Here is an 18,505-nt window from a genome sequence, read left to right on the forward strand (position 1 = left end):
CACACATATCATTTGTAAACCTAAGTACTCAAACCGGATATTTATCTGAAACAAACAACAAATCAATTCAGGACACTAATTTAGTAATCCTATGCGTAAAAGAGACATAACTAATTTTGTATTTTGCCATATCAATATTCATTCAGAGGATCGCCTCTTTCCATAATAAATCAAAAGGTGTTGTATGTAATACACACTGTATAGCCTTCAATCTCTCCAACTGCAGAACTACCCCACGATGCCCAAAGGTTTCAAGTCGATTTATAAAAGTTAGGCGAAGAACAGGCAAAACAGCCGTAAGTGTCGTCCTCATGTTGTCTTTAAATTACCATTAGTATGGAGAGCTTTTTAATATTTTTTGTCCTTCTAGCTGGCAGATAACTTCATAGCTTTTAATGAGTTATCTGCCTGCTACGTTAGAATCTCCACCGAGTAAGTGTTTGAGAAATTGGTTGATGGTGCCCGTGTGCGTTCATGCGCATTGAGCTTGTTGAAACTAGTTATCGTACGCTAAATCTGAAACGAAAATGGGACGCTAAATAAACGAAAATAATTCGTGAATTGAAATAAAAATGAAAACTGTATTTGCCAAAAATACGCTTCGGACTTAAAGTACTACCACACCACAAATGTGTTTTTACCTAGTTTAACCACAAACCACAAAAGATGTCATGGAATAATCTGTCCTTTTTTCCCCCCACTGCGACTTCAGTACTTACGGCTTCAATTATTTACAAAAACAGTAGCATGTAGCGTGCAATGCTATTTGAATTAAATTAGCATAAGGATATGCTGAATTTATACAGGTGAACTTTTTACCATCACAATGCGCATCTCACTAATATTTTAGATATACTACCAATCTGCTTATCAAACTGTAAGTGAAAAGAATGTCCTTATAGTGCCGAAAATTCGGCGTCCACTATCCAAAGCCCTGCAATTAGTTTGTTGTCAAAATACCATTAACTTAAACTAAATAGTCAACTTGATTTTCTGGAGGAAAGTTAATCATGTCAATTAATCGAGCAATCAGTAAAACAGTCGATAGATTAATCCATATAAAAAGAGTTCTTAGTGGCAGCCCAGTCCCCGACTATCACCAACCAAAACAGATCCCCGGAAACCCATAAGATGCAGCACATTGCTGGCCAGTCTGCTGTATTTAAATTAATCAACAATGTTATATCCTGCTCAAATGGAAAATAGTCACCAGGTAGCATATATTCCAATGGAGTGAAGGAACAGGAGGGGAGAGGGAGGGAAAGAGAGAGAGAGGACGCTGAAGCAGTTTCAAACTGGTAGCACACGTGCTAATGAGGTAGACCCAGCAAATTACTCCAATTATCATAAAATACCAAAGATTCTATTGTACAGTCATCATTAATTTATTTGTATTTAATGAATTAGCATTTCTCGACTTTTAAAATCAAACCATTTCCTGCTACAATTAAACCCTGTGCTGTTGCACACGACTGTCCGCTCAGAAACGTATCGTAATTACAAAAAACAAGTCTGAAGTCAACAGAGGCCTTGCAGCGGTTTCACAAGCTGCTTATATTTTTCAAGTATGCTACACCACAAAATAAAGAAAATAAAGCGTATTGTCACTTTTAAAACGAACTAAAAAAAAAAAAAACTAAACTGTTAAACCATACAATATTCACAAATGTACACTTAAGGCTTAATTGTTTAGCACTGACAATAGTAGCAGCAGTAAAGCACTTCTGAACTATCATTATTATTAATAATAATAACAATAATAACAACGATAAGGTTTTAAACACGTTGAACATGTTCGGACCCATTCACAACCTCCCACCATTGGGGGGTGGGGGGGCTTCTACATTAGTAAATTAGCTTCCTCACCAATTAATCAACACACTTTGAAATGTTCTCTCTTCACCCATATAAGCCGGTCATTCAAAGGTTCACTGAATGGGTTCTGGAAGAAAAACTACTTGAGAGGTGGGGCATTACAGTGGTCCACATTTATTTCAATACGGCGCTAGGCCGCAAAGTCCCTCATCGCGTCTAGGGGAGTCACATGAGTCTGACACGGACCTCCCAGAATCCCCTGCTGCGGGTCAGTGTCAGCTTCCGAGTTCTGCGGATGAGTGCGCGCGACTTCCTTGGAAAACAGGCATGACATTCGTGTCACAGGGGGAGACGACCACCAGACGAGCCAATCCCCCTGACCGTGTGTAGCTACAGAGCTCTCAGCAGGAGGCATTTGTCATCAGCAGAGACTATAAGGCAAGCTTGGAGCGTCAGAACCATGCTGCTGTGTGTGAATATGTGGTTGGGGTATAAAAACTAGGGGATAAAAGTACACTTGCTGGCACATAAGTGTGTCAAAGAGGGCTCCGAGTACAGCCCGAGTACTTCCCAGCCAGTCCGAGTACAGCCCGAGTACTTCCCAGCCAGTCAGTAGCAGCTCAGAGCCAGGAGGGGGAGATTCAGGCTTACTACAGATATTTATACTTCATCCATTTCTTGGTGGAAAAAATTAAAGATATCAACCTTGTGAGTCATCAACCACACAAGAGAAAGCAAAACCATCTGAAAAGCTCACATGGGGGCAAGACCCAGCCAATTGGGCGGCAATGGCCAAGGGGGGGGGGACGTGCGCTATGTGAGGATGTGAGCCGGGGAAGGGACGGAGACAAACTCTCGCAGGATGTTCTTGGCCATCTCCACATTGTTCTGTGCGATCATCAGAGCCTTCTGGATGTCCTGGTAGGAGTAGCCCAGGCTCCTTAGCTGTTCCACCTCACTGCTGATTCCAGGAGGAGCGGGGGGTGGGGTGGGTGCAGGGCTGCCCCCGGGGCTCCCCCGATGCTCCACGGGCATCCGTCGCGGCAGCGGTTTGGGTGGCCTCTCTGGGGCGTTTCCGAGCTCAGGGGGGAATGCTGGTGGTGGTGGATTCAGAGAAACATCAGTGGAGAGCAAATTTAACAAATCAAATAACAGTATTACTTATAATGAGTGAGAATTCAAATAAGAGTCACATACTGAGTACTCCAGTACCAGCATTACTTATAATGACTGAATACTCTATATGGGCAACACTTATATGTACTAAAATAGGACCAGGTCTCATTTGCTCACTCACTCAACATCCTTTCTCACTAACTATACAGAGTTAAGAACTAGATTTTTCCAGATACTACTGCTAGTGCTGTTTGAGCAATTTGGTTAGTGCCAGCGCCCCCCCAGGGGTTTATACCGGTTGCTGCACAGGATTCACTGTCCAGACAGAGGTGACTGAAGGATGTGGAGGGAGAGGGGGAGGCAGCAGAGGGCTCCAGAAAGGCAGGTCGACCTGACTGGGGCAGGACCGGTTTAGGGAATTCGTAGCCATCATCCTCGTCTTCCTCATCTTCATCTCCTGTCGCATCAGGGCCGTTGGAGCAGACTGTGGTGGGCAGCTCAGAGTAATCTGGGGGTTGGGAGTGAAAAGCTGGATTAGGAGGGGTCTGGGGTTATGTTGGTTAACTGATTGGTAGATTAGATGAAGCTGTACCAGAGTCTCCGGCCTGGCAAGCATCAAGTGCGGCGGCCGCGTGGACATGGATGTTGTACATGGACTCATACGTCTCAACGTCCAGGTCAGCCAGCAGGGAGCTGCAAACACAGTGTGGAGGAAGGACACGTCAGGCTAGGTGGCGTCAGGGGGGAGCTGGGGGAACTGCAGGAGGACCAGCACCAACCGTGAGCTCAGGATGCCAGACTGAGACGGCCGTGGGCCAGAGGCGGCTTCTCCCATGCTGGCAGCCAGGCCCGGCAGGGCGGGCCGCGAGCTGGGGGTCATGTAGTCCGACTCTTCATCACCTTCATGGACCTCGGCTGCAAGGGGCTGTTTGAGGTTGGAGAGGGGCCTGGGAGGGGGACAGTGGTCACAGATGCACTCGGGGACAGACAGACGGACACAGACTCATGCTCACACACCCACCTGGTAGCCATGCTGTAGATGGCATTGGCGGAGACGGAGCACTTGACCCTGGGTACGTCCCCCTCCACGGGCGCAGAGGACCCGGCACCGCCACTCTATAGGAACGATTGATCACATGTTTGCCCTATCATGTGGCTTTGCGATCCCACATAACAGTAGGGGGCACTCTCACCAGCTGAGGATCCAGGCTGAGAGCTCCGCTGTTCTTCTGTGTGTCCGAGGGTAGTGCCAGGGGCAGGGAATGGCGGTTGGACAGGTCACGGAGGCCCAGCGACTGCGGGGGGGCCTTGGGAACAGGCCGGGCGGTCCAGTCCGCCGTGGGCCGGTTGGGTGGAGTAGGCGGTAGTTTGTCCCGCGGAGGATCCCCCGGTGTGCAGGGCAAGGGGCGGCGCAGTATACGGGCATCGGCCCCCGCCGAGTGGGGGCGCTCAGGGGGTGGGGGGGGTGGCAGGTCACGCAGCGTTGGTGGCAGTGGGAGGGGCTTGTCCTTGTGGTGAGCTGCAGCCTGGGAGTGACAGGGGAGGAAGATGATGATTACCTGCCACGGGCAGAGGGTGGCCGGACTTTTGAATCCGCAGTTTTAAGAAGCCACTGGAGAAGGTAACACTGGGGGAAGCTTGCCTTTGACGTCGCTCCCGGACTGGAGGCTCCAGAGGGGGGCCGGTGTGGTAGGAGATCCAGCCGGGGGGGTACTGGCGGCAGTGCTGCCTGGGGGGTCAGCGACAGGGGCGAGGGGGGGCGCTCCACCTATGGCACACCACAGAATGTCGTCACACCCCCAGGCTCATGTGTGTTTATCATGCGTGTCGTCACACATGGGGGAGTGAAGTGTAAGGGTGCACACTAGGCTGGGCCTGGCAGGGGTGGGGGTGGAACCAGCCACTCACCTTATCACAGGCCAGCCTGCTCATGATGAGGTGGGGGTCATCCAGCCGGTCGTCATCATCGTCGTCATAGCTGGGGGAGGGGGTCCCCTCAGCCCCCAGGGCCCCCCTGCAGCCACCATAGGAGAAGCCGCTGTTGTCCTTGGGGTCGAATGGGTCGACGACGATGGGCTCCGTGCCCTTGATCTCGCAACGGCAGAATGGGCAGCCTTGGCCCTCGGACTCCTGCAGCCGGGTGAGAAGGTCAGGGGACAGAGCCTGTGGGCTCACATGCAGGCACACACACACCCACACCCACACACACACACACACACACTCACCTGCCAGGCAGTGAGGCAGGACGTGCACATGAGGTGGCTGCATGGCTCAATCTTCACATCCTTGTCGTTCTCGGCACAGATCTTGCAAAGCTGGAAGGTGGAACCCATCTCGCAGTAGAGCTCGTACTGCTCCTGCAGACAAGGGGTGGGGGGGTGCAGGTGAGATGGGCGGGGGGGGGGGTGCTGTCCAGGGTCATGCCGATCAATGGGGTCGGCGGCCACTCACCTGCGTGACCTTGATGTGGTCCTGAGGAGACGGTTCACACAGACCCGTCAGGTCGGGATTCTGAGCACGGCCGTCTGGGAACAGATAGCTGTGGAGAAGATGGGTGGAGGCTTCAGTGGCAGGAGCTGGGCAGACAGACGCCCCAGCAGGACCAAACTCAGGGCATATCTATGCTGACCTCAAACACGAAACCAAACACCCCCCTGGTCGTCATTCTTTGTCTCCTCTGACTCTCTGTAAAGTTCCACCTTAAGGACTCCCTGCCACTGGAAAGAGCTACATGCTAATCATGTATTACGCTGAAGTGGGGCTGCGAGACATCAATTCAGCATCGTCGTTGCAATGTGAGAATGCACATCAATCACACTGCAGTGTGTGCAATGTCAAGTAAAGCAAATGAGATCGAACACGTCATGCTACAGCTTTTTAACTTCTTGTTACACAAGGAAAATCTGGACCGTTTTCATTTCCTATGAATAATCTACAAGAGAAGTCTGATAATTTACTCCGATTTAAGCAGGGTGGGCGATGTGTGATAATACAGACATCACATGTCATGCCATGGCAGTCAGACAGACTGAGATCAGGATCTTCATACTCTCTGGACATTCTACCACCAGTGAGGGTGTAAGGTTTCACTAAAACATTTTTTACAGGCTTTGTTTGCAAGATTTACCAAAATAAATTAACATTGCACGAAGCAGAACACTCGCGCTCTCTCTCTCTCTCTCTCTCTCTCTCTCTCTCTCTCACACACACAACAAAACACAAAAACCCTGCTGATAATGACATGGTGGAGACAACGAAACGTTCAAAAGAATAATTATATTTCAGTAGATTCGATGCTGACAATGCCCAAGTCTTTCTGCATGCAAGGGCAGTAACACAAGCAATCTGTTGAAACATTTAGCGAAAGTCCATCACATGCACACATTGAAATGCGCAGGTTTCGATTGCCTGACTCATCGTTTCTGTCGTTGGCCCAGGCGTGTTATGTTTGCTAGTGGCCTGCAGCCCACACACGATGTAACTAAATTACATGAATATGGAATAATGATTAAAAGTAACCATTAGCCGACTGATTGTTAATAATAAATAATTCAATGTATACATGTATGTGTATTTGTTACACTATCTTAAATACTGTTTCCTAACTTTGCAAGTCAAGTATTTAATCTCAGGTTCCTCCGCACAGTGTGACATACAGCATATTAAATAAATCACTGGTAATGGGATGGCCGGTACCCAAAAGCCAGGTATTGGTACCGGAACGGAAAAAGTTGGATCGGTGCATCCCTACCCAGAATCCTGAATAGGATACTGAATAGGAAAATGGATGGATGGATTCTTGACATTTTTCGAGTATCGCGCAGCCCTGTGCTGAAAATTTACGGCCAACATCCAATTAGCAACTGCAAAATCAATCTCAATGAAACGTAATGCATTCAGTGAGTTATGAGCTTTGGCTCTATCCAAATGCAACCCCACCCCCTTAACTGGCAAAAACTAAATGAGTTTAAATTTGGTACAGATCTGTTGCGGTAATTCAAATGCGTTGTTGTACATGAACGCGGGGGGCAGGGGGACTCACAAGCCTTCCCGAAATCCATCAATCAGGGCCTGGAACAAGGGCTTATTGTGCGGGATGGTCTGCAGGATGTTGCCGTCAGCGGTAACGTAGCCGATGGCCCACTGGCCCAGCCGGGTGCAGCTCAGGCGGAAGATGTAGCTGGGGAGATGGAGGAAGTGGGGAGGATGGTTAGCACCCTGCGGCCCAGGCACGCATATATAAACAGGTGTGGAAACAGGCAGGCCGGCTGTGAGCCCACCTGCCAGGTTTGTGGATGAACTTCTGCAGACGGGCCTTGACCTCATCGTAGGTGAGGAAGGCCATGTACCCGGGGTGAGTCACAGCCAGGCTGTTCCAGTTTCGTAACAGCGAGGACCAGGGCTGAGGGGCAGAGGAACACATGCACAGGCAGACTGATCCCCAAAAACACCAGCAGGGGGCAGTAGTGACAAAGGAACCACTCGAGGAACAAAGAAACAGAAACGCAAGAAACAGCTTCAGAAAAGGCTCAACTCCTGTGCCTTCTAAGAAATATCAATTTTCTCTCTTATCCTAAATATAAAATTTCCGGCTACACAAAGGAGGACTATTCTAAAAGGACCCACTTACTACAATTCTTGGAATCCCCCCTTGCCATAGGTTCTTTCTGATGCCTGGTGCAAAAGTGGTGGAACGCGAACAGCTCAAAGTGGAGGATGAACACAGGCCCCCCCCCATCCCTCCACCATGTATGATATACACATGCGCTGATACACAAAAGCAGGCCCACAAATTCGGCCACAGTTGTGTGCTGGGAGAGGAGTCCACTTTTAACTGGGTCAGACATACACCCCCTTCGGAACTGAATCACTTACTAAATTTACATTTTTGCCCCCCCCCCCCTCCAAATGACCAGCTGCCAAACTCAAACTGCTTACTGCAAAGTCAGCCTGGCAGGAAAAAGGCAATGGATGCAGTCCTGCTCACCTGGAAGAGGCGGGTGAAAATGTCAAACTCGAAGACGGAGATGTAGTCGTTGCAGGTGAGGTCGATAGTGGACTTGAGGGCCATGGCCTCCAGGCCTGAGCTGATGGGGTGGAACTCATGCAGGGCCTGACGGAACATCTTCCATGGCACGATGGTCCTGCTCAGTCAGACAGGGGGAGAACAAAGGGAGCCAGAACAGAACTCAGAGGAGCGGCTTAATCAGCCAAAACTCAGGCACACTTTGACATTCCTCAAATATTATGGCAGCAGACTGGCCGATTACGAGGTCGAGGGTCAGATAAGGGACAGATAAGCAGATGCTGCAGCGGTTTTGCAGGCTTCTGGTCACTGGGAAGTTCTACGAAGCTGGACTGGAATGGAATGCGGTCAGCAGACTGGTAGACTGTGACAGAACATGGTAAATGAGGCCGGAAAGGAACCCACTTGTCCCCAAAGGACCTCCGCCAGAACTCTGCCGCATCCGCCTTGGTGATCCGGAAGTTGTCACCCTGGAACAGGCCGTTGGGGAAAACGGCCTTGAGCTCGGCCAGCATGTGACTGAAGATCAGCGAGAGCTTGGTCAGGTTCCGCCTGGTGGATTTAGGGGGTGCGAGGGGGAAGGGACAGAGAGAGAGAGAGAGAGAGAGAGAGAGAGAGAGAGTGTGAGCATATTAAAGAGCTCAAACATTGAACTGCTCACAAGAGGAACTGAGCCACAGAGACGGTCGAAGGCTTGACGACTTGGCAGAATAACAGGCCAGAACATTAGCATTACACCCAGGGAGGAGGGAAGCTGGAACCGGCCTTAGTATTGCCCAACTTTGGCCGTCATCCCAAAAACCCTCTGATAAATATCCCAAAATCTTAGGAAGAATCAGACTCCGAAGCAATAAGGTTTATCTGAGTATAAGATACCAGCAAAACTGACACGGCCACCTGTGAATATCCCACAGAACTCCAGATAGGGACCTCATGACAGCATTAAAAACATCATTTAAATCAGAATGTCTTTACCTTTGTTCTCTACTAAAAATATCCGCTCTATTTAAATGCATCTTTGTGTTCCTCCCTCATTTATAATTCCCAAGGCAAATCAGGCCAAGAGTTCATTATAAAATACCATAATGGAAAATTTTGAGTAATAAACCAGAGCGTCCAAAAACAAAAATCGGTCAAAATTCAGCATGAGGGCAAATTCACACGAGGCCCACGGGCGCCTGACCAGAGTCAACAAGGCCTCCCCGCCCGCATGGGTGCCAACGGCGGCCAACGGGGTGAAAAACACAGCAAGTAACAGAAGCCACCCCACCCTGCTACATATGTGGGAAAAAATACATTTAAATATTAAGAGTAGTATTGTTCATTTGCATACCTCCTTATGATAAATTCTGTTATACAGCGAACCATTTGCTAGCACAGTCCCTACATGCCTACCCTGTTTGTCCCCCACCATCCACATACCACAGGCTTGACCTTTCACCTGGCTTAGCCTCTTACCGCTTCCTGTGATAAAAACGTTGGCACTGGTGGGGATGACCGGAGCAGGCCCACAGGCCCACAGGCCCTCAGGCTGACAAATGTGAAAACCGACCACGGGCATATTTAAATATGAAAATGTGTCTTGGCTGCAGGTTGCCATCCTGCGCTTGTACAACTTGATGCCATTTTCTCACGTGTAGCTGAAGGCACTCGGCCCGCTAGAAGGCACAGCTGATACGGCAAGAGAGGCTGGGCAAAGCCATGCTACGCTAAGCTACACAAGGCTACATGCCCTGCTCTGCCATGTATCCCATGAGACAGGGCTTCCTGCCTGGTGTGGCAGGACCCAGAACTGAAGGGGGTTAGGCAAGTTTCAGCAGATTGGATGAAGTCACCTGTCCCTCTGAGACCTCCCAGTCGACTGACCTCTGACCCACATAGTATCTCTGAGACTGGACCGACCCATATGACTTCCATTTTGGAGGCCGGCAGGACATTCCTGCAGTTCTTGGCCCTGTTGCAATGCCAAACCGGAACAGAGTCCAGCCACTAAAACCACACATGTTCAGACAGCCACATGTTGTCACCAAGTGTTTAAAAAGCCAGTCAATCACGACTCAAAGATCCATACAAAGCGTGTAACACATGGTATACGAAAGTCAACCAATGAGATAACGGCGGTCTATGCAAAAGGTTGCAGGTTCAAATCCCAGCTGTTCAACTGCTGCCCCTCCCCCCCCATGTGTAAAACATAACCGGAACATCTGTCACGCACCATAATTCCAGCTCCCCAGAGGGCGCAACATTCCCCGAAGTGACTGACATTAAAGAATCCGCTAAAAATAAACAACAATAAATCACAAAATAAAATGTGGCAAAAATTATTGGGTTCAGCTAAAACCAAGCAAACAAGTGGTATGAAGATGGCCGTTTATCCCCCCCAAACGGATAAACGAGAGCAAGACGATGCAGAGCGACCGCCCGGGCACCTCTGCATACTCCGCCGGTGTGAATGTGCTCTGTGAACTTGCCGAAGCAACAGCTTCCCGCCAAAACCAGCTGTTAAAATAATAATACCCACACTGGATGATAAAGTGTGAGCTTTATATGAGAGAGTATTTGGAGGAGAAGACAATAACAAACGAACAAACTAAGGCAGAAAGCCGCACAAGGCAGCTCCAGCCGGCAAAACATGCTACAGTCGGTGGCAGAATCCTGGGTAACACTGTCCACAAAACGGGGTCACAGTCAGACAGCAACACAGCGATTAACGCAGCGGAATCGAGGCTCTGTCAGGGGAGGGGGCTCACTGTCAGTGAAGCGGAAAACGTTAAGTCTGATAGAGCTATTTAAATCTACACAAGCATTTAAATTAAGACGACCAATGTCACATTAAACAGGACAAATTTCAGCTAGTGTTAGTTAAACCCCCCCCCCCACCAAAAAAGGTAAATTAAAAGAATAAAAATTGGTGTGCAGAACACAAGGTATTATGGGTAAAGTTGCTTCAAGGCTTCCTGTTTCCAATAATCAGGTCACTGAATATAATAATAAAATCTGTAACTGTAATTGATTAATCATGCCGCCAGCTGCATTTTCTGCAGCACCCCGGGCCCCCACGACATCAAGGAGGGTATCTTCCGCCGTAAGGACGACGCCGGCTGTCAGCCTGACCTGACAGGATGCAGAGCCTCCCTGACGCTGGTGCCTGCCTCTTATTCCAAATGTCCCGAGGACACGGAAAGGTTTCGAACAATGTGGCTACACATCTGGATGTCATCTACCACATCCGGCAGCGCTTCGTGTCATTAAAACCTATTTGCTCGAGGCTTTTTCAAGCTCTCTGTTCCTATTTTTGGTTTTTCAGATTGCAAAACACAAATAAGGCCTTAAGAAGGCATCGTGAACGAGCTGTGGAAATTCTCCTTCGATAATGCAATGAGGTGAAGGGTCATGTGGCCAGATTGCCACAGCTACACAACATCCAAAGCACAGCCGATGTCCACCAGACACATTAAACCTGGAAGGGATCCAGCAATGAATGATACGCGAAAATTCGGCAGCCGACGGGCCGCTGCACACGAGCAGTACCACCGTGGGTCTGTAGGGGGAGACGTGTGCCATTCTCGGCCACAAGAAAAGCAGTTCGCTGGATGTCTCGCGCTTGACATACACGCAACCTCTTTGCCAACTTCCTCCTGAAGCCAGAATAGCAAACATAGAGCCATGACATGCCGGAGATAAGATCAGACAGTACGCAAATCTACCAACTGGTACCTGATCAAAAACAAACGCGGGAGGGTTGGGGGGGTTGTTATATCAGCAGTTACTCAGGCAACACAGAGATTTGGTATGGTGGGAGAGAGACACTGAGAGAGAGAGAGCTCCAACAGAGCAGAGAAGCAGGAACAGGAAGCTGTCTGACCACTAGGAGACAGTGCTGAGCAACACCTCGACCCTGCCTGCACCCTGACTTCTGCTCCCAGCGAGACGGACCCCCTATCTCCCTCGTATTCACCGGCTCCAAGACGTGGGCCATTCCCCAGCTGCACCACTCCACACTGAGAACTCTCCTGCCCAGCAAGAAGCAAGAGTAAAGAATAACATGTGAAACCGTGTAACTTCTGTGACACAAAGCGGCTAAACATACTTTAAAAATGAAAGAAGCCATAAAACTCCCACTGAAATGAGTCGTCGGCCTTGTCTAGAACCCCGAGGGGCCGCCGGTTCGAGGCAGCCGTGCAAATGCAGAGAGGTGGCGAGTTGACACCCGTCTTCCCCCCCTGCCCGGCGTTTGCACAACTCAGAAAACAGCAGCGTGGTGTGAAATTTAGAGAATGAAGAAAACCAGTTGGGGGGGGGGGGGGGGCTAGAGTGCAAGACCTTGAGGGGGGAGATGAGCTGGACCTGAACACCCCTCAAAATGTGCCTGGAAGTACCAAAAGAACATTCCAGAAATGAGCCTGTGTGCATATGTGGGGCTGCCCCCCCTCACCTGGGCTGCGAGTTCTCCTCATACATGCGTTCCTTGCCCTCCTTGAAGAGGCTGATGGTCTGCTTGGTCTTCTTGGCCAGGTTCTCCATGAAGACGCGGAAGTACTCGTTGTCGCCCAGCGTCTCCATCTTGCCCTCGTAGCGCGAGAGGATGGTGCGCAGATGCTGGTAGGTGTCGGGCAGCAGGTCCAGGATGTACGGCGGGCTGTTCTTCAGCGCCAGCTTGGGGTTCTGACACAGCCGGACCACCTGGGGCGGGACACATTGGGAGAGGCTAAAATTAACTGTTCATCTCGGGTTCAAAGAAGAACATGGGAGGAAGGTGAAGCCTTTGGAGATGGGGGTGAGTGCCAGGGGTGGACAGGGTTGGCTTCAGCGTGGAAGAATACAAAAATAGTTTACATATTATTTAAGTCACGTATATCCAAAGCGAAACACGAAAGCAGGGACAGCCAGACCTTGTAGCAACTCAGGGCTATGGACCCAATGGCACAAACACTTAGATGATGCTGGGATTCAAACCAGCAACCTTCTGATCGCAGGCACAGTGTTCTAACCCACTGGACCACCCCCTGCTTATGCTATATTTGTGTCAATGCCACGGGTTAAGCGGGGCGTAGAGACGAACAGTGACCAAGATATCTGTAACCACACAAAACCTTTCAGAGGCACTAATGTGAGGCAGCTGTTTTGGTAATTATGTCCTGTAACATGTGCCTGTGTGTGTGTGTGTGTGTGCGCGCATTCACACCCGCTCCCCACAGCTTCACATGAGAACTTTAAACTGTTACCTTCATTCTCCCACTTCCCCAATTTACCACCCCCCCACCCCCCCAAACACAGACTACAGAAGTTTGATCCTACGACCCGGATAGACTCTCTCTAACCTGCATCAGCCACATGAGCCAATGAGGGTTTAAACCTCAGGTCACGCCCAACATCATCTGACCAGGTTAACGGCAGCCTTGGTCCCCCCAGAGCACGTAACCTGCTCGTGTACTAAGCACGGCCATTTCGGGGGTCCCAGGCTGGGGTCCAGAGGGTGTAAAGTGTGTGCGCGTGTGTGTGTGGGGTGTTGAGTGTCACAGGCACACGGCCCCTAATATATGCGAGAAGGCTTCCCCCATTCAGTCAGACCTGACCGAAAAAGCAGAACTCACTGGCACCAGCACAAAGTGCACTGCAGCGCTCGAAGGCCTGCCACACCGCTCCCCCCCCCAGCTGGGCCAGTGCGGCAGGCAACCTGGGAGCCATGTCCTTCCTAGCAACGCTTGCGGTTGGTCGGTGGACTGGGACGTCACCGTGCAACAGCCCCCCCATGGCCATCAACTCCTGAGAGCGCAGAGATAATTCATAGGGCGTTTACCAGCAGCAGCCTTATCAGGACACACACACACATCCAAACAGTACACACTGATATATACATAAGTATGCAAACAACAATGCAGATACACAAATACACAAGCATGCATGCAAACATTAAAACACAAGATTCTTCTGCACATTTTACTGTAACAGCATAAAAACAAAATTAAATTAAATGACATTAAATTGAAGCTTTGAAAACTGTAGGAAATAAAAACTGAACGGGGGTGGCTTTTTGACCACAGAAGAAAGCAAACACATATACCAACACCTCACAAAGGCGATTCAACACACACACACACACACACACACACACACACACACACACACACACACACACACACACACACACACACACACACACACACACACACAGCAGAGCAGGAAACTGCAATACACACTGCTTCTGCTGATACGATTCACAAGAGTAAAGTCTCCTAAACCATATTTGGTATACACACCCCCACCCCACATACATACACGGACTTGCACACGCACATACATAACAAAATGCACCTAATGAGGAAATAGTAGCAAGGTAACTGGGTCCTGTGAGAGTGTGATGCCCTAAAGGCACATGACCTTTAACCTTTAGCTGTGCACTTGCATCGCTAAGCAAAAAAGCCCCAATAAACTGTATGAGCTGCGGACAGACGACCCGACATGGGGACGGGAGACGAACCAGAGCCCTCGGCAATCTTGTGCTGTGTTCTGATAAGATCCCCCCTGCCACCCCCCGACAGGAGGGTGCAGAAATACCCACCACAGACAATAATCATTTAAAATGACTTCTGAAGCTCTTCGGAGTACCTACGGCCTGGGTCGACCCACCCACCTCAGACCCTTTCGTGGCCCTTTATAAACTCATCGCTTTCCACTGACTTCTAGATAAGTGCCAAAGACAGGGTAGCATATACTGCACGGCGAGTCACGCAAAGCGGTATGCGACCTCCGACGGACGAGCCTGGCCTTCTCCATCCAGCTCATGGCCTGTTTCCCCTTCACCGTTTGACAGGCAGGGAAATTCCCAGCTACTAGCTGACCGGCGGCACGCTTTTCCCAGAGAGACAGATTTGGAAAGGAGGTTTAAAAAAAAAGAGGAGGAGCAAAAATAAATACTTTCTAGAATACAGCGCCACCCAAAGGAGGGCTGGCTGGACCGACCCGGGACGTGCATGTGGGAATGTGGACTGGCGTGCTTCTGTCAGCGTGACTTCTGCTTTCAGGCGAGCGCTGGAGTGTCGGAGACTGCAAAGCAGAAGTAGTTCCATCTTGAGGCGCTGACATAGCAGAATCCCGGCTTGGGGGGGTGGAAAAAGCAGACAGGAGAGGGGGTAAGATGCACAAGAAGGTGGTCTGGGGGGCAGGGGCACTCGATTCATCAATTGCGGGTGTCACCATCAAGCCACTGTCCCCTATCAAGAGGAGCAGGCAGGTGTGTAGTTCTGAGCGTAGAGCCACAGAAATTCAAATGTACGATGTGTCCACATATAACGCACATGGGAAACTACCATCTATGGTACTCTCAAAATTTCAAAATCAAACCCCCCACATTACTCGCAGCGATTAACAGGGGAAGTAGGACTTTTATAATTAGTCCTGTGATGAAAGAGTAGTGCGGCAGCAAGCCGGCAGATTCTGTTAACCTTTAGTTCTAGAAGAGGATGTAAGCAAATTCAAGCGAGGAAAGGAGGGTGCGATGTGGATAGCAAGGGAAGGCAACAGACCAAGGGAAAAACGAAGGGGGGAGAGGCGGCAATTCCTGGAGAATGTGACCACCGATTAGTTTAAATGCAGCGGTTTTCGGGTCTTGTGGTAGAAACTGGCAGTTTGCAAGTAGCTTAACCAGACCAGGACCGTAGCTTTTTGTCTCATGACTCCACATGCATTTTCCCCCTCGACTGTCATCACAAGGCGCTCATGTACCTGGATATTTCATGTGTCATTCTGGACCTTGTCCCATGATCTTATAAGTGGGATTCCCCCCAGAACACATGGGCTCATAATAACAACTCTAGCACCCCATGCCACAAGCAGAAGTTGCGGGGACATGCATGGGACACTAATCAAAACACCCTGCCTACTGTTAAAAGTACAGAGAAATCACACTTCCCCGAAAGGGACTCCACCTTACATCTTCCTCAAGAGATCTAAAAAAAAAATCTAACTACTATACCCTTAATCTGAGCAAAATAAGTTTGAAAAGTGCTGCAATTTCCTAAAGAGCCCATTTTCAAGAAGATCTACCCAAGGGGAACCACGAATACAGTTTTTTCTCATGTCAGAGACTGAATTCCCCAAGCAGGAAGTGCTCGTCTGTGCTCAGAAGGTAAATTAATGCAGACAGACGTCAGTGAGCAGCGCACAGTGCCAGATCTGAAGGACCACACAGCAGACAGGCTAAAAATGCTCTGCCTTTGGCCTATGCGAGGCTCTGACCCGGCAAAGCAGCTTATTTTATTTACTACAAACTCCCACTGAACCCTACATCAGTAATAAAACGTTTCCCCAAGGCTATAACTTCTGACCTTTGACCCAACTTACACGTACACCCTCTTGACCTCTGGTTTTAAAGGTGTCTAACTTTTAAAGGGACCTGAACATAGTGAGGGCTCAACATCAACTACACACAAGAAACTGCACATGTTTCACTCTGTGGCAGAAATGCAGATCTGCAAAAAAAAATGTTAAACACCAGTGTTCCTCTTCACTTGTGGCTGTGCTCATCGTTTCTGTTGACCTGCTTCTAGTTTAATCACCTCTGGGTGTGGAGGCAAACATAGGGCAACTATTATTAACACAGTTTTCCTGCTGAAAATGCAAGAATCCTCGAACACAAACCCCAAACTGCAAAAAAATAAATAAATGTAATCCAGTCGCGCTAAGGCGGGTTATCCATTCTCAGCCACGGAACATGTCAGTTAATGGTTTAAGTGCGACGAGGCAAACACTGGGCTTCACTAAGTACTGAGCATTTGCAGAGGTGAAGTATTATCGGCATGTTTACACTGCATTCCCAATGCAGTAACATAATGTAAATAAACGTGCAAATTCCGACTAAAATATACAAATAGTGCCACATTTAAGCCTATATGGCGAGAATTAGACTATGATTTATCCTACTGCTTAAATTTACTATTAGATGCGCAATTAAGATCAAAATCAGTTAATGTTAATGACAGATTTCCCAGTTATTTTATGCACCTTCTACACGAATAGCGGTAACATTACGTGCCTAATTCGGCGCTGTGAGAATAACAAAATCACCATCCATCGAGCGAATAACAGCAAGGGACACCATGACCCAGCACTGGATGCGCGGTCACGGAGATGGAATGGCAGTTAAGGCATCATCGTGGGACTGACGTGTTTCTGGACAGTTCACTGACCGGTTTGGTTACTCCGGCCGATCGTTTCAGGTCTCCGACTCTCACCTTGTCCATGAGCTTCCAGCATTTCTCCACAGTCTTCTTGTCCACGGCCCCGGGCTGGTGGTGGGAATGAAGGTGATGATGGTGGGGTTGGAACGCGTCCTTCATCATGCCGATCAGCCCCACGCTTTTCTTGATGTTTCCTGCCATGTTAGACTAGCGTTGCGGCCCCTATGCCCGACCCGGGCGAGGCGCGGGGCAGCTCACCCCCCCTCACCCGACCAGAGGCTGGACAGCGCCGGAGTAAAGTTGCAGCGAGGGTCCGTCGGGGGGAGCGAGACCTACGGAGGCAAATGTCCCATTAATCCTGTAGACCTACTCGGGACGGGGAAAAGAGAAGGGCCGGTCACCTATCCGTCCGAAAAAAAAGACTTTCGAAACGGTACTGATTGGTACTAAATGCAGATCCGTTAAGCTGCGATAATCTTTTCCTTGCCTCCACGGATGGGGCTGCGTTTTCCTGGACCGATCGCTTGCCTTCCCGGAGCTGGCTCCCTCCGTCCTCTTACACGGTTCCTCCGTGACGGGAAGTGGCCGTGAGAGACAGGAGGCAACGCCAGCCCTGGCAAACGAGCTCGCGCCGCTTTGCAGCAGTTATAGGAAGCAAACCAGGATTTGCCCCCTTGAGAAAATCCCCGGTTAAATGCACACTAACACGCTGCAATCAGATGCAAAAGGACATTCGGGGGAGAAAAGTGAAATAAATAAATTCGGGAGGAGGGGGAATAATCACCGCCTTTAAACTCCCCCTCCCGTGTGCGTGGCCATAGTTCTTCCTGTACATCCTCTTCCGCTTCTAATGCCCCGCCCAATCCCCGCCCAATTCCGAATTAGCCCCGCCTTCCCGAACACTCCCCCTTCATACATAACGCAAGTTTATGCAGCAAACTGAAGGGATGAATGAGCGTTTTAGCTGCTTTTGATGCATTGAATACACTATAAGCAATAACACCGATAGTTGAGAACATAGTATTTCTGAAATATTGGATTTCTAAAACAAAATAGATTTCGGATGTTTCAGATACCAAAGGGAAAATATGCATAGCAGTTACCGCGATGGAAATGCAGAATTTATCGGAAGACACTACTGAGTTTAAAAGACTAGGACTAGTTTTTTGATTCACCATCGCACCAATAGAACAATTCTTGGCGATGTTAGAAATCATTATCAGTATGAATATGTAGGCTACGTAGTTGAACAAAAATGGATAATGGTAGCATAAGACGAAAATGAAATGTTTTTAAAGTAGGTCTGCATGATACGGCACCTTTAATGGTTCCGAGAAACTGAGATGATTTGGAATGCAGTAACAGAAGT

General features: G+C 49.2%; 1 protein-coding gene across 1 annotated transcript; it reads right to left on the reverse strand.

Moving 5' to 3' along the window:
- Positions 1 to 1,380: 1,380 nt before the first annotated feature.
- LOC125711728 (E3 ubiquitin-protein ligase CBL-like) lies at positions 1,381 to 17,971 on the reverse strand. The gene is made up of 16 exons (XM_048980949.1): positions 17,191 to 17,971; positions 12,393 to 12,640; positions 8,363 to 8,509; positions 7,919 to 8,075; positions 7,212 to 7,333; positions 6,974 to 7,111; positions 5,383 to 5,470; positions 5,157 to 5,288; positions 4,840 to 5,061; positions 4,574 to 4,699; positions 4,125 to 4,457; positions 3,953 to 4,047; positions 3,711 to 3,878; positions 3,524 to 3,624; positions 3,227 to 3,439; positions 1,381 to 2,909 (listed from the first exon to the last, which is right to left on the reverse strand). The coding sequence occupies exons 1-16, from the start codon at positions 17,335 to 17,337 to the stop codon at positions 2,629 to 2,631; spliced, it is 2,718 nt and encodes a 905-aa protein (XP_048836906.1). The 5' UTR covers positions 17,338 to 17,971; the 3' UTR covers positions 1,381 to 2,628.
- Between the last annotated feature and the right edge of the window lie 534 nt (positions 17,972 to 18,505).

The sequence above is a fragment of the Brienomyrus brachyistius genome, chromosome 17 (assembly GCF_023856365.1).
Source record: "Brienomyrus brachyistius isolate T26 chromosome 17, BBRACH_0.4, whole genome shotgun sequence".
NCBI lineage: Eukaryota > Metazoa > Chordata > Actinopteri > Osteoglossiformes > Mormyridae > Brienomyrus > Brienomyrus brachyistius.